This window comes from Strongyloides ratti, scaffold srae_chrx_scaffold0000010 (genome assembly GCF_001040885.1).
Source record: "Strongyloides ratti genome assembly S_ratti_ED321, scaffold srae_chrx_scaffold0000010".
Lineage (NCBI taxonomy): Eukaryota > Metazoa > Nematoda > Chromadorea > Rhabditida > Strongyloididae > Strongyloides > Strongyloides ratti.
Window position 1 is genome coordinate 22,952 of NW_020171518.1, and position 24,806 is coordinate 47,757.

The following is a 24,806-nucleotide window of genomic DNA, read 5'->3' on the forward strand; positions in this document are numbered from 1 at the left end:
TTTCTAAATATGTAAAGATGAATGATTTAATTTTACATTAGAAGACATTCAAAATTTAGTTTTTATTTTTTGTTAATATTCTGATATTTATGTTTTAAGTAATATTGTTTAAATTTAAAAAAAAATATCTTTACACATTATTATAAAAAGTAGATAATAAATAGCAAAAATGTTATTATAGTAAAGACTAAGAATATTTTAATAATTTTTTTTATTTTAAAATATTAAAATTTTTTAATAATTTGTAACCATTATTTTACTTTCTTCCACCTGATTTAATAAATTAATTTTTCTTTTTTCACACGTAGATTACATATAAAAAAGAATAAAAATTTTAATGCTTTATTTAATAATAAAAGAAGAGAGAACATTTTTATATCCCTTTTCTAACATCATATGTAATAGAATAAAATCGACATTTGGTAAAAATATAGTTATTAAAATTTTAGCCTAAATGTCATAATTGATATAATCTAAAAAAAAATAATTTTTATTTACTTAAAAAATAGATTTAAAATGTTTAAAATAGTTTGAAAAATAATATTTAAAATGTCTAATAAAATAAAGAAAAAAATTTTAAAGTTTTGAAAAATTATGTTCATTTAAGTGTAACTAACAATTAACTCAATACTATTTTTTTTTCATTAAAGTACAGATTGAATAATATTTTGTTAAATATTTTGAAGAAAAAAAAAAGTCAATTTTTCCTATATTTATATTATAGTTGTCTTTGCCATTCAAATTTTAAGGTTTGTTATTTATTTGAGAAAAAAAAAACAAATTTAAAATAATATTGAGATTTTATTAATTTTTATATATATAAATATTTGTGTTAGAAAATTAAAAGTTTTTTTTTAGATTCTTTGATCAATTGATTTAATTAAAAAGTATACTTTTTATACGTACTATAAAAATGTTATGCATTCCAAATATTATAATTTATTTTTTTTTAATAAACTATCAATCGTTTTATGGTAAGTTTGTCATATTTATTTATATATAAAAAACTATATAAAACTTATTACTATATAATAATTTTATTGAAATTTATTATTTATTAAAAAATATATATTAAAATACATTTTAGTCTCATCATATAAATATAACATTTTAAATGATAATCAAAAAGAAAATAATAATAATAATAATAATATGGAAACATTATGTTTTTCATGTTTTTCTGTTTATTCACCAAAACCACATTATTCAATTAAGAATATATCAAAAACAATACCAAAATTTTCAAAAGAATATTATAATATTGTAAATATTATTAATGAGGTAATTTTTAAACTTTAAAAATAAAAATAAATGATCAAAAATAATTGTTATAGAGTGGATTAACAATTCCAAATTATATTTATACATGCGCTGATGTTAGTCCATTTCAAGCATCATTTCAATTATTACGTGCAAATATTCGAATATGTAAGAATGACATAAATAACAAAGGAATTTGTGCCAAATGGAAAGGAAATTATAAGGGTAAAGAAATTGTTTATCGTGAATGTTGGGATAAAATGTGGGTGAAGCCTAAACCATTTATAACTTCATATAAAGAATATTGTATGGGATCAAATGTAAATAATAATTTAACGACAACAATAACCAATAATATTTTTTGTTTTTGTGAAAAGGATCTTTGTAATAACGGATATAAAAGCAAATGTTATCTCTTTTTTTTTTGGTTCATAATTTATATTTTATATGATATATTGTTTCGATATTGTACTATTAATACATTTTGAAAAAAACCTGTTTTTTTTTTGTTGTTATACTTAAAATAATTTTAAATTATTTTAATTTTAAAAGTTTTTATTTTTTCTTAATTTTTTAAATATACATAAAAAATTTTACTTAAGTGGGTGAATATTTATAATATCAAATTAATACATTTATTAAATGTGACAATTTTAGTCTCATGTACTTTTTTATTTAATTTAATATACCTTTCCAATTATAATAAATTGTTATAACTATCAATTCACATCAACTAATACACTAATAGTAAACAAAAAGATACTAAAAATGTAACACTTTATTAATAAATAATTTTAATAAATATCTAAAAATTTATTTTTATACGGGTTTTTGCATTTTTTTAATTTAAAATCATATATATAAATTTTTTTTCTACTAAAATTATCAATCAACATAAAATAATATATAAAAATATTTAACATAAATTAAAATTATTGTTTAAATAGGTGGAGATTGTACTACGAAAAAAAATATATATATATATAAAATTTTTGTCTTATCAAAATAATTATTCTTTAATCATGTATGATTTAAGTAATATATTCATTTCAAATGGAAAATTTTCATATCAATGGGTCCTTGATACTTTGAAATCTAAGGATGCTAATTTTAAAAAATTTTTGCAACTTGATGATAAATGTAATCAAAAAGAGAAAAAAATTGTGAATGTATATTCTTTTGATCTGAGTGATGGAAAAGGATGTTTTTCAGAAGTTTTTAAAATTATATTTACAGCTGAAGATGAAAGTACTTTTAGCACCATTTTAAAAGTACCTGGTTCATTACATTTGGAAGATGCTATTAATAAGTCCATGTGTGTTGATGATAATGGTAAAAAATTTAAGGTAATAGCTTTTTACAATTTTTTTTTGTATTTTTATTATAGACTTGTGATGATATGTATAATTCAATTGTGAGAATGCATAACAGAGAGTGTGATTTTTATAATAAAGTTAAATTTACTGATTGTCCACTTCCTAAAGTTTTTGAAGCTATATATTGGATACCAAACAAAAAGATTCATGGATGTATATTAATGCAAGATATGGGAGATAAAGGTAAAATGCAAGATGTATCAGAATCATTAACTTTGGGGCAGATAAATAATGTCATCAAAATTGTTGCAAAACTTCATTCATTTTCGATAAAAAATATGGAAAGAATTAAGCATTACAATATGGAATTTCCACTTATTGGTGATGATTTAAATATAATCACAAAAAGACATATTGAAATTCTTACAAAAAAATATGGAAGTATGTTAGAAAATTTATTTAATCAATTTCTTCCATTTGTAACAAATGAAAAATTTTTTAAATATGTAAATATGATATCTCATATTGACTACAAACTTCCTTTATTATTAAGTCATGGTGATATATGGACAAATAATATCTATTTTAAAACTGATGAAGACGGATATATTACAAATGATGTTGAAGCATTGTTTGATTGGCAATTTTTACATTTGGGTAATCCAACTTTAGATATTGCTAGATTTTTAATGATATCAGTAAATGGTGATATTAGAAATAAATATCATGATACTATTTTTGATTATTATTATAATGTTTTAAAAAAAGAATTAGGAGATATTCCAATACCATTTTCATTAGAAAATTTTAAAGAATGTTATAAATTTAGTCAACTTTTTCAAACATATCAATTGATTTTAATGATATCAATTTTTACAAATTATACTTCTGATAAGAGTGACAAAAATATAAAAAGTCGAAGATATAAAGAAGATATTTTAATCATGAGACTTAAACATGCTTTAGAAGATGGTATTAATATTATTAAAAATGACTTAAAAGATTTTAAATATAATTTTTAAAAAAATATAAGTAATTTGTTAAATAAATAAAACTACAGCATCAATAAGTGATTAATAAGTATATGTAAAAAAATTACAATTCTGTTTTTGCGTTCTTTTTACTTTTTTTATCATTATCCTTTGATTTATTTTGATCTTTAGATTTCTTATCATTAGAATTATCCTTTTCTTTTTTATCTGATTTATCAAATTTTTTATCTTTTTTTATTTTATCTTCCTTATTTTTTTGTTTTTTAACTTCTTCAGCCGCTTTTTTTGCAGCTTTAGCTTTTGCAGCATGTGGGCATCCTTCAATATCATCTTCTTTCTTCATTTTCTTATTATTCTTGTTCTTTTCTGTGTCTTTTTTATTTTCTGACTCCTTTTTCTTATATGTATCTTTTTTTTTATTTGAATCTTTTTTCTTTTCTGAATCTTTTTTCTTTTCAGATTCTTTTTTCTTTTCTGAATCTTTTTTCTTTTCTGATTCCTTTTTCTTTTCTAAATCTTTCTTTTTTTCTGAATCTTTCTTTTTTTCTGTATCTTTTTTCTTTTCTGTATCATTTTTCTTTTCTAAATCTTTTTCTTTTTCTAAATCTTTTTTATCTTTATTTTCTTTTTTAGACATATTTTCTGTTTCAACTTTTAGTTTTTTGTCATTTTCATCTTCACCATTAAAAACTTTTATTGCTCTTTGCATACCTTTAAGAACAGATTTAATTCTTGGATAATAATAATGATTATGTGGATAATCTTTTTTATTGTCAACTTTTAATGGTGTACCATCGGTTGATAAGAAAAGTATTCTTGGAATATACATACCATCTGGTCCATATTTTGGATCTTCTGGTTCTTCATCATCTTCTAAGTTTACCATAACAAAATCTTTAGATGCTTCAATAATTTTTTCTTGTTCTGGATCATCAAAGAAACTCTTTTTAAGAAGATTACATGCATTACACCAAGTCTTGTGAATCATCAAAAAAATAGGTTTGTTAAGATCTTTTGCAATTTTTATTGCCTTATCCCATTCAATCCAATCAATTTCTTTTGGAAATCCATGTGAAAGATCTTTCTTCTTTACAATTTTTTCTTGTTCTTTCTTTTTATCATCCTTTTTAGTAGATACTAATGTTACAACAGAAATTAAAAGTAAAATAAATAATTTATTACTTATTATCATATCTAAAAAATAAAATAATTTAAAAATAGTATATATATAAATAAATTAATAATAATGATTATTTAAGTAAAAAATTTTTGTATAATTGCCTAAAATCGTACTAATTATTCTTGTTTTAATACAATAAATACAAACAAAAATTATATTAGGTCAAGGTTTAAACTAATAAGATGTAACAATAAAAAATAAAAACTTATTTATATAAATAATATGTTCTAAAAAGATATATATATATGTTATTTCACTGAAAGGAAAAATATACCAAATAACTTTATATTTAATAGAAAAAATTTTTATTTATAAATTAAACTAATTTATATAGAAAATTTTATGTAGACTAGATTTATATATAAAGATCTACGATTATTTTTAAAGATAATGATTAAGAAATATAATTATTAAAATAATATTTCTTCAGTAATTAAATTATCCAAAAATCAAGTTAAATATTTTATTAGTGGTACAAATCATTATAAAAATTTCTTTCTTTTAAACATTAATAAAAATAAAGACCCCTTTTCTTTTTATTATTATACCTCTCTATTTCTATAATATTTAAAATAATGAAGTAGTAGAAAAATTGTTCTCTTTTAACTATATTATTTCACTTAATATTTAATTAAATCTAAATCCTACCATTATTATTAATAAAAAGAAAAATACAAAATTTTATTATTTTTAAAAAATATATTAAAATTTAATTAAAATAAGAATAAAAGATTCATATTAAAATATAAATTTTAAATTTAAATTTAAAAAAATATATCCATTTTATTATATGATTTTAAATTGCCAACATCATCTATCATATATTTTATTTTTCTATACAAATATTTAAATAATATACACATCAAAATTTTCTTCTTTACTATTGTTAAGTTATTATAGTTACAAAAAATAATGACTAAAATATTATTTACATAAATGTAAATTATTGAACAATATTTTCGTAATAATAATTAAAAATAATTTATATAAATATATATATAAATATTAAATAATTTAATTATAAAAATATATGTTAATTAAATTTTGATAAATTTTTATTTAACCGTTTATTTCGAAATAAAAAAACTTTTTTTTTTTATTTCTAAAATTTTTATCTAGGTTTATTTATTGAAATACTTATTTCAAAGATATAGATAAATATAGTGAAAAATGAATTAGATATTGAAAAATGAATGTTATTATACTATAGACATGTTTATTTTGTTTTTGTTGATTTAAGTGGTAATGTAACCAAGTGTCAGGCTTAATGGATATAGTCAACTTTGAAATTTAGTCTAGTTTTTCATTGATATGTTAATATATTTAAGTATATATAGAATGTAATTTTTTTTTTATGTATCTTTAATGATACTTGAACATATACATATATTTCTTTACTCATTTATTCATTGGAATTGTCATCTTTAATTTTTTCTTTATTTTTATTTTCATCTTCTTTATTAATTTCTTCCTTTATTATTTTAACTATGTTATTATCTAAATCATGTAATTCTATTTCTTCTTCCTCCACAATTACACTAACTTCTGTTGTATTGTTTGCTTTTAACACTTCTTGTAGTTTGCGGCAACTATTATTATCTGTTGAAGAAATTTTAAGTTCATTATGATTAGTAAGTATATTATTTTCATTATCTTTATCATTTTCAACAGATGTTGAACCTAATTTGGGCAAATGTTGTTTATTATGACTCATGCTAGAATTAATCCCATTTAATGACTCAATTAATGTTTGAATTTCATATTTAACTCGTCCATTACATTGTCCTTCATTTGAATTACCATTTCCAATAACTCGACAAGTTTTCATCTGAAGTAATGCTCTAAAAGGAGATCTACAAATAGGACAATTATTTTGTTTGTATCGTAAAGTTTCAGCACAATTATTACAAATACATAAATGACGACATGGTAAAATGACAGTATCACGGATATCAGACATACAAATAATGCATTCACTTCCATTTTCATCAATCATTGATGTTTCATATTCTTTATTTTCAATTCCATATACTTCTTGTAACAAATACAATACACCATCTACAAATAATTTTTGTCTTTGTGGTTTTAACATTAAAAATGAATTTTTATCGTTAGATTTAACAATATTACAAAATGTTAATTGTGCATGTTCATTATGTGAAATTTCATTCTTTTCACCTGTACTTCTTATTTCTATAACAACTTGTGAAAATGGTGATGAAGAATTATCATTAGTTTCACCATTTTCATTAAAATTTTTACCTACAGGAATTAAATTATAGTCATCTGGTTTAAAAGAAAATTGATTAAATAAAATATTTGAACCAGTATCAAAATAAAATTTTTTAGATGACATTATTTCATTTTTTTCATACATTATACTTAATGCTAAACCATCAATATTTTCTTTAGCATGAAAATGAATTTGAACATAGCATGGTGAATCACAATCAAAAATAAATTCCACAGATACATCACTATTATTTTTATCTTTTTTTTTACCAAAACAAATTGAATTACGACGAATGTTGACAAGTGTATTTAATGTAGCAATTGTATCAGGACCGGGTTGAATTTCATAAGGAAACTATACAATTGTAAAAAAATATATAAAATAATTAAAAGAAAAAAAAAAAACTTACATGTGTTGGTTTACTACCAACATGTTCTAAATCTACTAAATCACCAAATAAAAAATTATCATGTTTAATAGATTCATAAATTCCACCACCCATTAAAAAATGTGAACCAAAGACAGTTCCATCACTTTTTGGTTGAAAATTTTCTATTTCTAATCCTTCTTCAGTATATCTTGCATTTGCATTATCAGTAGTACCTCTTCTCCTAAAAATGTTATTATTTCTTGTGTTTGAATTTATTTGGCCCATAATATAAATCAAACCAATTTTAAAATAACTAGAAAAGAGTTTTTATTTTTTAAAAAAAATTCTCTATTTTATTCTATTATTCTTTTGTTAAAAAAAAATATATTTCAATTATTTCTAGCACAATAATAGTTATAAATGAGATTATTGAAACTAAAAATAAAATGGCATTAAAGCATGAAATATTGTTAAATAAATTTATACTATCAAATTTTTGTTTACATAAAGAAGGTAAAACAAATTTTTTATTTTAAATGTGTTAAAAATGTCATCGGAAGTAATAAAAGAAAAACTTAAATATATGTGAATTGAAATAACAATATTAAGGTACTTTAAAAATAATAAAATATACTTATTTATATAAAATTTTAAATATATAGATTGTTTAAAATAAGAATATTTAAAATGAAAAACAATTTAAAAGTACTAAAAAGTATAGAAAAAATTATTTTTAGATAACTTTAATAATATAACCTTTTTTTAAATAATAAATATTTGTAATACAATATTTTCTATAACTCCGATAATATAAAAATGATAGATAATTAAAATTTAAATATATATATATATATTTTTTTTAACAAATAGTTATAATACTTTAGGGAGAATTTAATCAAATCTATAATAAATCTTTTATTTCTAAATCAGGGAACTTTTGCGCAATGGTACAAATAAAAGGTACTCCTTACAACGATAATCAAAAACGAATAGTATATATGTGGATGTTTTAAATTTATTTTATTTGGTGTATTATAAAACTCTATTGATGGCTGTTAAAATAAGATGGACAATGATAAAACATTTTTACAAATTTACTAGTTTTAAATGGATTAAATTTTATATATAATAAATATACTTAAAGAATAATTATAAATTTTTTGTGGATAATTTTATTTAATATTTTAAATAAAATTTATTAAAAAAAAATGAGAAAAATTGATAGCTAATGTTTACAAACTTTTAATAGAAATAAAATAGTATGTATTTATTAATTACCATTTATTTTAATATATAAAATTGACGAAAATATCGCAATAAATACCAGTTTTGTTTGATTATTTTTGAATAAAGAAACGTCACAAGACAACTGGTCAACTATATATAAATAAATATAAAAATTATTAAAATAAGGTAATATATGGATTTATTGATGTAAAATCAGATACAATCCAATAACATTGACCTGTACATAAAGAACAGGTAGATGATACACTCGTCCAATTTTTAGAATGTTAAGCAAAGATGGTCACTTTTCTATACATATTGTCAATAGTTAGAAAATCAAACAGTATTAAGTAACATTGTATTTGCTATATAAATATTAAGAATCACGTATCTTCCTGTAAGATGCTAATATTTTCAATTATAAATCTAAAGATAAAGAATATTATATGTATACTAAATTTATTATAATAATATTTTATTTATATTGTACAAAAGTATTATCATTAAAAAAATATATACAACTTATTGATAATTTTTAGTATAGATGAAAAATATAATAAATTTTTAATTATAAATATATAATAATGATATACCTAACACCAAAATTATATAAATTTTTTTTGTTGTTCAATTTTAATACCACAAAAAAATCTACTGAAGGTCTTTTAATAATTTTTCTTCCTTATTATTTGCCCTTGAAAGTTAAATATAAAATTATAAGCTTTAAATCTATTTTAAATGTTTTTTTTTTTGAATAAAAAAAGAATAAAGAATTATCTTTGACATTAATAAAAATATATAATAATATATAAAATGTATAATAAAAAATTATAAAAGAAATTTTTTTTTTGATTTTCTAAAAAAAATGATCTCTAATAGTTATATGACTATTAAATAAAATTTAAAAAAGAGAATTATATTTATATTACATTTATTATGTATTAAATAATGTTTATATAACAGTAAAAGAATGAATGATAAATTAATGGTAAATTAAAAAAATTTTTTCACTTTTGTTTACCATTTTATCTAAAAATTTTGATATATTAAAAGAAAATTATTTTTACAAGTAAATTTTTATATTAATTAATAATAAAATTTAATTTTCCTATAAATTTATTAATCAAATCATATTTAATTTAATAACATTTAACAAAATTATACTAACGTACCATTAAATAAGAAAATAAATTTTCTACTTTATAAGAAAAATTATAATAAATATCATTTATAAAATGTCCAAAAGGTAAATTAGTTGAAATAAATTTTAATAACTTCCTACAAAATTACTAATGCTTCAAAATTTTAAACATTTCATTTTATTAAAACTTAATAAATATTATATAGGTTATTACTATTAAAGACAAAAATAAATTTTATAAAAATAATTATATTTTAATTGATTAATGTCAGAATTAAAATCAGTATTAAATTTATTATCAAAATATTTAAAAAAAATGTACATTATGTATTTTACATTTAGAATATAATTAAAAAAAAGATGAATAATTTTATTTCAATATTAATTATTAATAAAAATGTTTTTTTTTTAATTTAAACAATTATAATTTTGTTTGTAATGATTAATTTTATATAAATTTAAAACTTTGATTCTTCTAATTTATAATTATCTAATAATAAAAAAAGTAAAAAAAAATATTTTTTTTTAAAAGTATTTATTAAAATTATTAACTATTACATTACTTTTTAAATATATTATATAAAGTTTCCAAAAAAACATTAAACCAAAAATGGTATATTTTTATATAATAAGGAAATTGATAAAATAAAAGCTAATTTTTAAATATGAAAAACAATTTTTGAATATTTACTTTATAAAAATCATAAACATTTATTTTTATATCATTTTTTATTATAAAGAATAATTTTGAAAATTATATATATATTTCTTGACAAAAATTAGTGATTTAATAAGCTTTTATTATATTATGATATCATAAAAATATTATCAATTAGTATAATTTACTTTTTTTCATAGCTAATTTATAACCATAATCTTTTTTTTTTATTATATAGGTATGAAATTCTTTCTTTTTTTGAGCAAATTTTAGTAAGTTATAAATAAATGTTTTTATTATTTATTTTGTTAAAAAATTTAAAAAATGCAAAAGCTAATTTTTTACTAATTTTTCTATTGTTCTTACATACAAATTAACAATGTCAAACAAAAATATTATTAAAAATAAATAAATTATTTCTTTTCTTAGATAAAAAGTGACAAACAACAATATAAAATGGTTTCATAGATAAAATTTTAATTTAATCTATTTATTTTAAAATTCCTGTAGTTTTTTTTTTGTCAAAATTATTTTCAATTCTATAGGTAAACTATTTTTTAATGATTTTATTAAATCATTAATCAAACACATAAACAATTAAATTATCTAAAGCACTGTTATATTTTGTCACATGATAAACTATATGATATAATATAATTTTGATTTATCATATTAATAATTACTTTTTTAAATCTAAATATTTTTTTTTCACTTGTTTTTTATAATAATAGAAGATTATTATATATGTTTCAATTATATTAAAAAAAGAAATATTTAAAAAAAATTACATACAACTTAATAAATAAATAATTAGTAATAATCATGCAAATTTGATAATAATATTGCCGTACTAAATATATTTAAAAATTAATTATCTTATCATTGCAAAAAAATCTAATTTTTTAAAATATTTAGGTGAAGATATTTGAAAATTACAATAAATTTAACTATTGTTTTAAACATCTATTATTTTTAAAAACTATATACTATTATTAAAAGTGATCAAACTAATTATTAAAATATACAATTTAAAGAAGAAACTTTATAGTTAATGTTTTAAATAGTATCAAAAAATAAAAAGTTAAATACACTTTTAGTACAGTAGTGATTTGTAAACAAGTATTGTTGATTTTTAATTTTTTTAATGTTTTTTATATTTTTATATAGATTGATAAAAAGCTTTTATTAAAAGATGTGACATAACAAAATTAAAAGTGTTCATTTTTTTTTGCAATTAAAAATAAATCAAATAACTCAATATTGATTAACTACTTTTTGATATCTAATAAAGAAAGAACATAAATTTATTTATTATTTCTTCTACTCAATTGACTAGTTTGATAAAATATTTTTACATTGTAAAAAAATTAGTTATATTATGTTTTATCAATTACTTTTTAAAATTATAAACTAAAGTACTAATTTTAAAAATGTTTCAAGTACAAAATGATCAAATTATTTTTTATTTTTTTTTTCTTCTTTAAAATTACTAAACCTTTCAACTTACAATAAAGAGATATCATAAAAATTGAAATAAAAAAAATAAATTTCTAATATTAAACAAAACTTTTTCACATTTACTTTTAAAACTCTGTTAAATTTTAATTTTTTTTGTAACAAAATTATTTGTTTTAGACAAATTTTAATATAAATTAAATGCGTGTTTTAAATATTTTACTGTATTTTATAATTTTACTTATTAAAAATTTACATACATTTTAATTGTCATATATTTTACTTTACTAACATTTAATAGTATTTTTTAACCGTAATAACTTTTAAATAAAGTTTGTTTTAAAAAAATAAATTATATTTAGTGAAAAATATATAAATTATTTTAGTCTTTAAAAACAGGATATTTTTTAAAATATAATTTTCAAAATAAGATAAATATAATAAGAGATATTTAAAGAAGATATTTTCAGATTTTAAGATAAGTTTTAGTTATGTAAATATATGTATATTAATATGTTTTTATATGGCTAAAGTTTCTTAATAAAATTGTATTAAATTGATCCCGGTTTAGCTAAATTACTATTTTATATGCTTCATCGCAACATCTTAACAAATATTTAGCATTTAAAAATTAAAATCCATACTAAAAAAGTATAATTTTTTTTTGAAAAATATGTTACATTTTTAATGATTAAACAAAGACTTTTTTTGTTAATTAGTAAACGTTAGTTTATAAAATTCATAAAAAATTAAATTCTTAAGAAAACATATACTTAATATTGGTTGAATTTTAAATAACATATTTATTTAATAAGACAGAATAAGTTGAATGTAGACTTATTTAAATTATTTTTTAATATTCTAATGATTCATTTTTTATGCATTATTACAATTTTTAGTAAAAATTTTAATTTTGTATAATATAAAAATACGGCTAAATTTAAGCATTTTTAAAATTAAAAAAAAATGTAAGAAAAAACATACAAACTATTTTTAATTTCTTTTACATACATTATAATTTATATATTTGTTAATATTTAAGTTTAGTACTTGAATTAATCAAGAATTATAAGAATAAATAAAACATATTTTAATTTTTGATAAAACTCATATTAAATTATTTTATTAATTCGGTTTATTTTTTATTTTAATTACATTTCTAATATAGTTATAATACTTTTATTTAAAATTAACATATTTACATTTAGTAATAATATAATAACATAAAATTTATGTTGTTAATTAATTTTAAAGTACTATTACCTTTAATAATAGAAATATTTTAATTTTTTTTAAATATATTACCTGTCTCTCTAATAAATTGAATTTTTTAGAACAATTTTTGATCTCACATGGTGTGTTATAGAATAAAAATTTATTAAAAAATCTAAAATTAAAAAAAAAAATAAAACAATTTCAATTGGTATAAAAAAAACTGTGTTGTTTTTGAAAAATTGCTACAAAATCGTTAAAGAAAATAACTAGTAATATAATTTTATTAGAATATACAATTTATTACCAATAAATTAATTTGTGTAATATTTAGCACTTAAAAATAAAAACATTTTTATTATAGAGATTAAATAGCTAATAAATGCTCAAAAATTATGTTAATTATATATTTAAAAAAGTTATATCTTTTCTTACGTATGGTAATAAAAATTTTAATGCTATAGTAAATGATTAAATTTATAAGACTTGGTATTTATTACAAATTTTTTTTTTAATCAGATAACATGTTAGAAATATTTGACAATTTAAAAAAAATATAAAAAAATTTTTTTTCTTCTTATAAATTTTAATAATGTCTTAGTTTAAAATAAAGTTTTTTATAATTTTTTATTTTTAAATTTGATTGTAATTCATTATAAAAAAACTTTTAATGTTATATAAAATTAAAAAGCAATGATTATATAAATTAATAAGCTTTTAAATCAACTTTTTTTTAATTTATAGCTTAAATAATAATTTTGTAACTTTTAGCAAAATATTTGTTAATATAAAATCTTTTTATAATAAATAATGTTTATTAATATGTATAGAATTATTTTTGTTAAATTTATGTTGAATCATAATTTTTTCATTAAACTTAATATTATTTTTGATATTTCAAAAATATTTTTAGAAGACGCTAAAAATATGTGATACTGTCTAGAAAAATATGTCTTCAGAAATCTAATATTTTAATATAATAATAATATTATTTTTTTTACAAAAACAGTATTTTTTCTATTCATTTCCATTTTTATTTATTAAACAATTAAGCACAAGTTGATCAAAATTAAAAATTTAAATATTTTAATTTTATCTTTTAATGAAAGCAACATAATTATAAAAGTAAAATAATTACCATGAAACTGAAAAATTTATAGTTTAAATAAAGATCTAACTTTTATTATAATAATTTTTGTATTTCATAAATAATTACTTTTTTTAACCATTTATTTTCTAATTTACTTTTAAAAAAATTAGTCTTGTGATTAAAACATTATATATGAAATTTATAAATTAATCATAATTATAAAATTATTACACTAGTTGTTAAATATTATCAAAATAATAAAATATTCTAATAAAAAACTTTATTTGTTTTTTGTTATATTTACATATTTAATAAAAAAAAAATATTTTGTTAATATATTATTGTATATATGTTATAACAAAAAAATAAGTGAAATATTGTCATTAAAGTCATATTCTATTTTATTTACATCAAAAATATATGGATCATGATATAAATATATTATGTTGTAATATAATTACATTAAACTTAAATAAAATTTTTATTAATAGAAACAAATATAATCTTATGATTTCTCTAATGAAAAAAATTTATCTTTTTAAAAACATATTTGTTATTAAAGTTTTATAAAGAAATAAAAATAAATTGTTGGATTACTATTAATAATTTTCAAGTTATCTGTCTGTATAAGAAAATGTTAAAAATAAATAAATATATATATGAAAATTAGTATTATTGCAATATATGTTTAAAATTATTGTGACAAATTGAAAAAAAGTAAAATTTAAAGCTTTTGTCATTTTTATTAAAATTAAAAATTTCCCCAATCTTGAACTTTTATATCTTTATTGAAAGTTTTGAAAATTTTTCAATAAGGTTATTTATAAATTTTACAAAAGTACATTAGTATCTTTTTAATCAAATATTTGTTTTATTTGTATAAAAAAATTTGATTGAGAAAATACATGGTCAAAAGTAGAATTATCCTTAACATTCATAATTTATAAAAAGATATTTGACATTAATAGGTTTTTTTTTATAATTTTTAAAATTTTATTTTATTGAAAAAAGTTTCGTTGAAAAATATATTTTACAAGCAATAGAAAATAATCCTTACACAATTTTTTTTAACTTTTTCTTTATTTTTTATAAAATCCAAAAGTGATAGTATTATATAAAAATAAATAAATTTATATCTGTAATAATTTTTTTTCTTTTAGAAATAATTTTTAATATTGTTTTTTGTCTATACAATTTAATTAAAAAAATCAAAAATATTTTATTTTAATTACAATTATTAAATTTATGTTTAATTATCATGTGTGAATTATAAAATTTTTTTATGTTTTAATATTTTATAAATATTTTTAAAAACTACATATATCATTTTTCTTACTGAAAACTCACTTAATATTTTATTTTTAATAAATGTTCTATTTGAATTTTTAAAAAATCATTAATATATGAAATATTAATAAATTTTATCTAACATTATTAATTATGTTGTAGTATATAAAATAGACTTTTAAAGGTAGAAATTTTTATATAAAATATATTTTATTAAACTTTGTAAATAACAAAAATTAAATTTACATTTTTTCAAAATTTTTTATTTAATTTTTTTAAATTTCAAATTATAATAATAAACAACTTCCGTAACAATGTAATTTTAGTTACTTAACATAAAAATATTAATAAAAAATTTGTAACCATTAATGTTGCAAAGTTAAAAAATTTTAAATATTTTGCATAAAATGGCATCGCTTATTTAGTAGTTATTTAATAAAATTTTTATATTTTTTCAAGAGACCGTTGAGATTACTAAAAAAAATTTTATTAAAAGGTTTCCATATATATTATGACAGATATATAATAATGAAAAATTTTTTATTTTACTAACTATTGATAGGAAAAAGTTTTATACAAAAAGAGAATAATATTTTTTTTTATAATATTAGCTATTTAAAGTAATTTCAGCACTTTCAGTTACTTTCAAATAGTTTTTATTATCATCATTATAGTTAACTTCATTTTTAATATGAAATTTATTGAGATCTGTTAATTTAAATGCACATGAAGAAGTCCTTTTAACTTTCTTTAATGAACCTCTTCTATTTGATAGTTTTTCATCATTAAATAAAGAACTTCCCATACCTATACCAGATTGAGACTCTACTTTTTCATGTGATAAATTATAATATTCATGACTTATTTTCTGAAATACTCATTAATTTTTAATAATATTATATAAGTTTTACCTCACATCCATTAAGTGTACTTTTTTTAAACTGTTCAGCATATGTTAGCATTTTTCTTGGTCTAGTTGTATGATTATAAACAATAATTGATAAAATTGCTGCATTAAAACAAAATTGTGAAAAATACATTAATCTTCCAATTAATGCTATTGTATGAATTATTAAAGAACGATTATCTCCTGTATATCCTGTTCCTCCTATTATAGCCATCATTTTAAAAACATTATCAGGAGCATTTAACAATTGATTAATTGTAACAATAAGTAAAAATCTCCAAACATTACAACGTGCTTTTTTCATTGTTGTTCTTTTATTAGCCTGATTCTTTCTTACAACATCACCTAAAAATTTTGGAGATTCTAGTGATTTGCGACTTGATAGACGTAAAAAAGTTGTTTTTTTACATTTTTTTTTATCATATTGAAATTGTTCAATAAACCCAGGTGGTTTTGTAAATATTACTCGAATATCCATAAAAAGTGTTAAAGCTGCTGGTAAAACATAACTCCATAAAAATTCAATAATATGAAATATTCTATAAAAATAAAAAATTATTAAATAAAATTTTAATTAATTATACCTATTAAAATCAACATTTTTAGAAAGTGGAATTTCTGCACACATAAAATAACTTGAATTAACAACAATAAGTAACCAAAAATTTAATGACATTGATATGGCTAAAATTCCATATAATGCTAAATCACCTAATGCCCATCTAGTAGATTGCCATAATGGATGATAAACTGCCATATACCGTATTGCGGAAACAAATAACCAACACCAAGTACTAAATGAAGTCATTGTATGAAGAACATACATAATTATCTAAAAAATATTTTAAATATATATAATAATTTTTAAAATACCTTGCAAGAAATACTATGAGTTGGTGTTTGAATCCATTCAAATTTTGCCATTAATGATGCTGAAACATTACCGATAATTCCAAGAATTGATATTAAATCTGACAGTGACATAACTGCTAAAGGAAACCCACATCCTCTTTTAAAACGATCCTAAAACAATATTTAAACATTTTATAATTAACATTAAAACAAACTTACATAATCTGATAAAGCAAATTGTATCAATCTTGTTATAACATAAGCATTTAAAATTAGACCTATTGCAGCAAAAAAAACATAAGCATAACTACTACATGCAATAATCTTAAAAAAAAAAAAAAACATTATCTTTTACATATTAAATATTTATTAAACATACATAATTTGCAATTTTTTGAAGTTCTAAATTATAATAAGTTCCATTTGATATAACTTCAGTAGTATAATCAAATTCCATGTAATATTCATCTTCACTTATAAAAGTAATATTTGAGTCACTAATAAAAGAAATATTTTCTTCCATCTTAGTATTTATTTAAAATATATAAAGTCTAAAATATTATTCTTTTTCAACATATGACAAAATATTTTTAAATAATTATATTTTAATATACCACAGCAGTTGTCTCTTCAAAATTAGATATATAAATATTTGGAAAATTCTTAATTTAATTAAATTATCATTATAAAAACCCAACTTTTTTTTTTGTTATAAATGAGGTGCTAAAAATTAAAATATATATAATAAGGAATAAAATAAAAATTTTAATAAAGTTAAAACAACTATGTCACAATATTTTTATGTATTTTTTTGATTGTGTAAAATATTAAAATCATGCAATAATATAAAATATAAAATAATAAGAATAATAAAAAAGTTTCTTTAAAATAAAAATATTTTTTAGTGAAGTTAGAAAAAATTTAATTAAATAAAGCAAAATTAAAATTCCGTGTTTTAACAAAATCAATTCACAACATATAACATATAAAAAACTTTCACTATTATATTTTATACTATTTTTGTTAATATAATTCAATAAATTACATAACCTAAAGTGATATCAATATTTATAAAGAATAGCTTAAAGTTTTTGATAAAAATATAACAAAAAAATGTAAATTTATAATGTATAATATTTATTATAAAAGAATATCCAGTAGTGATATATTGTTTATTCTATAATACTTATTTTCTTTTTTAATTTTTTAGTTTATATATCTATGATTAACGAAGATAAAATTATTATCCCTCACTTAATAAATCATTTTTTATTTAAATATTTTATAATATTACCAAACATTTAACTTTCACATTAACACACATAAATATCTGTTGAAATTGATAAAATTACGATTATTGCAAGAATATTATTTTAATAATATAGATAAGAAATTAATTTTAATACTTATTTTTTTTTGTTACAAAGAAAAGTACACATTATACTGGTAAAATAAAATAAAAATAAAACACGGAAGCTGATTAATTTTAAAGATATTTAAATAAATAAATAAATTTTAATTGATAGTAGTAACCATTTATATTCTTTTTATGGTACTTATTATTATTGTAATTAAGAAAGGAAAAAAAAACATAAAATTAAAAACATGAAAAATAGGAATAGAAAAATGAGATAAAAATTTTAAAAATAAAAATTATTCTTGAAATTTCTATCCTAAAAGAAAAATTTAAGAAACAGAAATTAATTTATCATAATGATAAATTATATACAAAAAAATGTAATTTCTAATGGTGAATTATATTAATAAATAATTATACTTGTCTATTAATAGTCATCATATAAAATGTGATTTTTTTTTGCTAACAATATATATTATTATTAAAATATAGATATTTATTCAATGTAATGAAGCTATATAAATTAACATTTTTTTTAAAAGGTTCTTTTTAATAATACGGTTTCTTCTAATTACAATTCTGACGAAATATATAATTACAGACTGTCAAAATGGGTAATCCTTTAACATTTACTTTTATATTATTATGACCATCTAATTTATCACGTATATTAAAAAGGGTAAATGAAGAAAAAGAAAAATTTATACTACATAAAATTTATGTTTTATTAGCATTTAAATGAATAAAATTTTACATAGAGTTATGAGTTTAAAAAATATAATATATTAAAGTTCAAAATACATAAGAATTTATATATTAAAAAAGTTTTTATAATTTATAGTTATATGTGTAAAATAAATTATATAATTTTTTTTTTACTTTTATTATATTATTATATGTGTGAAAACAATATGAAATATATATACTAAATATAAATTATTTTTATATATGTAGTATTATCAAAATAATTTAAAAATATGTATTGATATATCTTCAAATTTTCTTAAACCAATAAAAATTATGAATACATAAATATATATCAATTATTGCTATTAAGATATTTTAATTGCTCTTCATTAAATGTATATCAAATTACATGAATTATTTTGCCACCAAATAACAGATTTATTAGACACATAAAAAAAATAAAATTTTGACATGGAAATAAATAATAAAAAAAATTTCATTATTTTCTGTAAGATAAAATGTAATTTTAATGTATATAAAAGAAGAAAACTATGCTTAAATTTATAAGAAAAAAAAATTAAGATGCATATTAAAAAATAAAAATTATACATTGACATGATTATTGTCAGAATTTTGACTTATTGTATTATATAAAGTAGCATCAAAATTCATATCATCTATTAATGGAATATCATCAAAATTTGATCCTACTACTTCATCTTTAAATTTATCAACTAATACTACAGATGTTTCTATTTTTTTTAAATTTTCATTATCTTCTATGTAAGTATTTCCATTTTCGTCAATTTTCATCATAATACCAAATTTTGCAAAGTTATTCAGTTGACTTAATCCTAAACCTAATCCACGATTAATATTAATTTTTTGCGCTAACTAAAAAAAAAAATAAATAAATTTCATTAACTTAAATATAAAATTTGACTTACAAGAACCATTTTTCCAGCAATATCTTTAAATTTATTGACTTGTCTTCCCATGTAATGAATATTATGAATTGCTGATAGACCTATCAATTCAACACATATTGTTACTAACATTACCCCAGTATATACAAATAATAATAGCCATACTAAATTTATTTGTGGTTCAAAGTCACCATAACCAATTGTAAAAATTGTTGTAACACAATAAAAAATTGATTCAATAAAAGGTAATGATGTATTTTTATAAATTAAATAAGCTCCAGTAAGTGGATAAATACTTAATACAAAAATTACTATACAAACAAATAAAAACATATTTTGTTTAGTAAATTTTGATAATGTTAATGTAAAAAATTTTGCTACATCTGATAAGGTAACTAATGCTAATGGTACACCTATTATACCATAAAAAATTACAATAATTTTACCATGAATTGTTAATGGTGTTATTAATCCAAAACCAACTGGTACCATTGTTGTTGCTGAAAATAATACTGAACTTCGTCTATTCCATAACATACTATAATTTTTTTCAGATTTTTCTATTCCTTGTTCAACAACATTTGCTTTAATATAATTATCAAATGATAAAAATAATTCTTTTAAATAATCATCAATAATGATTGTCATATTATAAACAAATTTATCATAGTCGATTTTTTTTTTATTTTTCATAACTAAATTCATACCTTTATTTATAAAGTCTTTTTTTCTTGTTTTCAATTCTTTTATCATATTTTTACTTGTCTCAATTTCATTTGCACTTTCATAATAATAAAATAATCCTGCACCAAGAATTATATATATAAAGCAAATAATTATTAATGATAAATGAAAAGCAATATTTTGTAATTTCTAAATTAACGAATTTTTTATATAAAAAAGTATGATTATACTTTTGATATTAAAAATAATTAACTTACTCTTTTATCACAGATTCCTTTACGTTTTCTAGGTAAAAGACCAATCATTTTGATATTTTCTAAAAAAAAAATAATTAAAAAATTTAATAAAAATAATAAATAAAATATTTAATATTAAAATAAGTAAAATCATTATTAAAGATTAAAATAATTATTATTTTCTATATATTTCACATGATCGTAAAAAAAATATATTTCTTTTTCTAATATTCATCATATTTATAATATATTTTTTATCAATCTCATAAAAAATATATTACTTTTAAAAAACCTTTTTTAATAAATATTAAAAAAGAAAAGTAAAAATTATTATTTTTATATTCTTAAATAATTCTACTATTAATATACCTTAAAAATAACATTTTTATATTTTTTCTTTGACAAATCAAAAAAAATATGTATTGGAATTTTAAAATAAGACAAAGTTTACCTATATATTTCTTAAAAAATATTACATATACAATATATATTTATATATATATTTCAAATTTTTATAACCATACTATTATTTTGATGGTTGATGGCAACAATGTATACATTAAGAAGTACATACTAACAAAAGAATAAAAATTTCACTTTTATATCATCTTACTATTTGTAATTAATTTTTAATTATCCCACACTTGTTATGTGGTAACTTTTTTAATTAAATTTTTAGAATATTATCTTTTTTTTTTAATTAATAAGATATTAGTAAGTTATTATTTTATACTAATAATTAAATATAATAAATAAACAATATTAACATGATAATGTACAATATCTAAAAAATGGTCCTTTACAATCTTTGGGATTTTTAGCTAAACATTCACGACTAACAAATCCTACTTCTAAACCATTTTCACATAATTGTTGGGTAGCAAATTTTTGACAATTATCAGACCATGGACTCCATATTATATCTGGATGTGATGGTGCTCCATCTGGAAGGATATCTCTCTGTCCAACAGGTAAAGCATTTGGATAAATTGATGGTGGTGAACCAACACCATTTATTAATTCTCTCGAACCATACATTGAAACAGGAATAATTGTTCTCATAGGACCTATCGGACCAGACATTTCATCAACTACTTCTTTTGGTGGTATATAATTTTCAACATCTTCTGGTTTACAAATTTTCATTTGTGTTAATGGGCCTATACATTTTTTAAGATTAATACATTTTCTTTTTCTTATCAATTTTTCACCAACACTTATACAAGTTGGCCACAATTCCCATTCACTAAAATAGGTATCTTTCTTTTTTTGAGATGGTATTGGATAAAAATTAATTTTTTTAACATTTTTTTCATTTATTGTTGATGTAGTTGTTGAAATAGATAATTGTATATCATCATTACTATTATTTTCATTTAATTTATCTTTATAAATATTAATTATTTCTGCTTTATAAGTTCCCTGTTCCTTTTCGGTACTTTGAATAATACTACTTAATGTTGTTGTATTTTTCAATGGTAATTTATCTGTATAAATTTTTTCCTTTACTATATTTACTTCCTCAATTTTAAAACTATTGTCAGAAAGTACATTATCGGAAGTAATTTTTTTAACCTTTTCATAACATTCATTATTTCCATATAATACATCTTCATTATTTTCTTCATAAAATGCTTCAGGCTTATTAATATTATTTTCTGAATTAAGAATACATTCTTTTTCTTTTGGAAAATAAAGAAAAGATTTACAATAAGCATTATTTTTTAAACATTCCTCAAAACAAAATTCTATACTTCCGGCAACTGTCAAATTTTCAGCATATCCTGATAATATTCTATTTGTAAATAATTTTATAGTTTCATATTTACATTTTTTTGGTAAACCTTAAAAATATAATTATATTAATTATAATTAAAATACTTATATTTAACATACCATTTATACATGATTTTTCATAAAATGTTTCATTTTCAATAATTACAAAATTATCATTTTCTGTTTTATAACCATTATCATATATAATATTACATGTTTTTTCTAATTCATTATATGTAAAACTACCACAAAATGCAGAAGTTTCATTAAAATTATTAACATTAACACAATACTCTTTGCATTCATCTATTGATAGTCCTTCCAATTTTGATGACATTTTTGAAACTTTAGACATATTTTTCAAAGAAAAAAAAATTATTCCTGTATTTGGATCATCAAAATTGCATTGCTTATCTTCTAATTCACTTTCTTTACTCATTAAATTATATACATTTAATAAAAGAAATAAAAATAAGAACAATTTTTTACTCATTCTTAATTAATGTAGTTTTAAAAACTGTTATTTCCTACTTTCTTTTTTTTAAATATTTATTAATGATATTTAATGTAACTGAAAAGAAAAACTGTATCCGTATATTCAAATATAAATATATATTTATAGAAAATAAAAAAAAAAAGTTATTTTAATAATAGCTTCAAAATACCAAGAATCCACAAAAGTAAAAATTGATAAGTTTTCTAGTTAATTTTACTGTTTTAAGCATAAAATATTATAAATATATTTTTATTATTTATAATATGATGTTATATTAAAGTTAAAATAAATATATATTTATTAAATAATATTAAATATAAATTTTATAAAAAGAATAATTAAAATTGACATTATTTATGTTGAAGAAGATGAGAAGATACGGAAATAAAAAAATTAAAAATATATAGTAAAATAAGGGAGTGTAATTTTTAATTGTTCAAGAAATATCATTAAAAATTCATGGTGTCCTAGATAAAAAAAAAGTACATAAATTGGTTGTATGATATTTCTTAAAAGGAACTTGATTTCAATAACAATAAAAAAAAAAAGAATAGAAAAATTATTTTTCTTATAAATGATAAAGTTGTAAACTAGTACTTTTTATATTTATAAATTAATGACATCTATATAAATTGTATTATATAAATAATAAATAATATTTTTCTAATTTACGGTATAAATAACAAATCAAATTTAATATTAATAATAAATAATTTTTATATAAATTTTAAATAGTCTTAAGATCTAAAGATATTTATCTCATTTATCATTTATCATTTTAAATATCTTTTCTTTTATATAAAGATGAAATAAAGAATAAACTAACTTTCATTTATGGTAGGTCAGTCATAAATTGTACGATAAAACTTTTAATTTACATATTTAATAATATCTAATTAATTTTTATTTTTAATGTTAAACTTTTATTCTTATATAAATTTTTGTATTTTGAAATTAATAATAGCAATAATATTTTCAAATATTTTATAAATTTTATAAAATAATGTATAACAAAAATTATATTTTTATAAACTTTGTTATAACAAATAATTTATTGGCATTTTAAATTTTTTTAATAAATCTTTTTTTTGATCTTTAAAAGAATTGATTTTATATATAATCTATTGTAATATAAGGTAAAAAAAGCAATTGTCCTGTAGTTAATGAGCTGAAAATTGATAGTATTATTTTGATTGTAGGTCAAATTTATTTTTCTTATAAAATATAATTTGAAAAATAATTTTTTTTTCATCATATTAATAATACAACATTTATTTTAAAAATTATATAAATAAATTATCTACAAATATGAATAATCTAATCAAGTAATGACTTGATTAATAATAATAAAAAAAAATTATAACACATGTTTTATTTTTATTTTATTTAATAATGATGGATAGGAAAACTAAGCAAAAACTGTTTTATTAATTATTAAATTGTTACTTTTGCAGGATTGTATTA

At 17.8% G+C, this 24,806-nt stretch overlaps 7 protein-coding genes across 7 annotated transcripts; 2 read left to right on the forward strand and 5 right to left on the reverse strand.

The window, feature by feature from the left end:
- Positions 1–1,152: 1,152 nt before the first annotated feature.
- Positions 1,153–1,879, forward strand: SRAE_X000258600 (Hypothetical protein; the record flags this gene model as incomplete). The annotated part of the gene is made up of 3 exons (XM_024645818.1): positions 1,153–1,281; positions 1,335–1,566; positions 1,863–1,879. The coding sequence occupies 3 exons, from the start codon at positions 1,153–1,155 to the stop codon at positions 1,877–1,879; spliced, it is 378 nt and encodes a 125-aa protein (XP_024500063.1).
- Positions 1,880–2,282: 403 nt separating this feature from the next.
- On the forward strand, positions 2,283–3,598 carry SRAE_X000258700 (Protein kinase-like domain and Uncharacterised oxidoreductase Dhs-27 family and CHK kinase-like domain-containing protein; the record flags this gene model as incomplete). The annotated part of the gene is made up of 2 exons (XM_024645820.1): positions 2,283–2,606; positions 2,648–3,598. The coding sequence occupies 2 exons, from the start codon at positions 2,283–2,285 to the stop codon at positions 3,596–3,598; spliced, it is 1,275 nt and encodes a 424-aa protein (XP_024500064.1).
- Positions 3,599–3,671: 73 nt separating this feature from the next.
- Positions 3,672–4,760, reverse strand: SRAE_X000258800 (Thioredoxin-like fold domain-containing protein; the record flags this gene model as incomplete). The annotated part of the gene is made up of 1 exon (XM_024645821.1): positions 3,672–4,760. The coding sequence occupies one exon, from the start codon at positions 4,758–4,760 to the stop codon at positions 3,672–3,674; it is 1,089 nt and encodes a 362-aa protein (XP_024500065.1).
- Positions 4,761–6,150: 1,390 nt separating this feature from the next.
- On the reverse strand, positions 6,151–7,636 carry SRAE_X000258900 (Zinc finger, RING-type domain and Zinc finger, RING/FYVE/PHD-type domain-containing protein; the record flags this gene model as incomplete). The annotated part of the gene is made up of 2 exons (XM_024645822.1): positions 6,151–7,335; positions 7,391–7,636. The coding sequence occupies 2 exons, from the start codon at positions 7,634–7,636 to the stop codon at positions 6,151–6,153; spliced, it is 1,431 nt and encodes a 476-aa protein (XP_024500066.1).
- Positions 7,637–16,028: 8,392 nt separating this feature from the next.
- On the reverse strand, positions 16,029–17,703 carry SRAE_X000259000 (GPCR, rhodopsin-like, 7TM domain-containing protein; the record flags this gene model as incomplete). Its single annotated transcript, XM_024645823.1, has 6 exons — positions 16,029–16,289; positions 16,333–16,867; positions 16,913–17,160; positions 17,202–17,351; positions 17,400–17,504; positions 17,560–17,703. The coding sequence occupies 6 exons, from the start codon at positions 17,701–17,703 to the stop codon at positions 16,029–16,031; spliced, it is 1,443 nt and encodes a 480-aa protein (XP_024500067.1).
- Positions 17,704–19,827: 2,124 nt separating this feature from the next.
- On the reverse strand, positions 19,828–21,139 carry SRAE_X000259100 (Two pore domain potassium channel family and Two pore domain potassium channel domain-containing protein; the record flags this gene model as incomplete). The annotated part of the gene is made up of 3 exons (XM_024645824.1): positions 19,828–20,118; positions 20,172–21,023; positions 21,092–21,139. The coding sequence occupies 3 exons, from the start codon at positions 21,137–21,139 to the stop codon at positions 19,828–19,830; spliced, it is 1,191 nt and encodes a 396-aa protein (XP_024500068.1).
- A 693-nt stretch (positions 21,140–21,832) lies between these two features.
- SRAE_X000259200 (PAN-1 domain and Apple-like domain-containing protein) lies at positions 21,833–23,285 on the reverse strand (the record flags this gene model as incomplete). The annotated part of the gene is made up of 2 exons (XM_024645825.1): positions 21,833–22,914; positions 22,967–23,285. 2 exons carry the CDS (start codon positions 23,283–23,285, stop codon positions 21,833–21,835), a joined length of 1,401 nt encoding a protein of 466 aa, XP_024500069.1.
- Between the last annotated feature and the right edge of the window lie 1,521 nt (positions 23,286–24,806).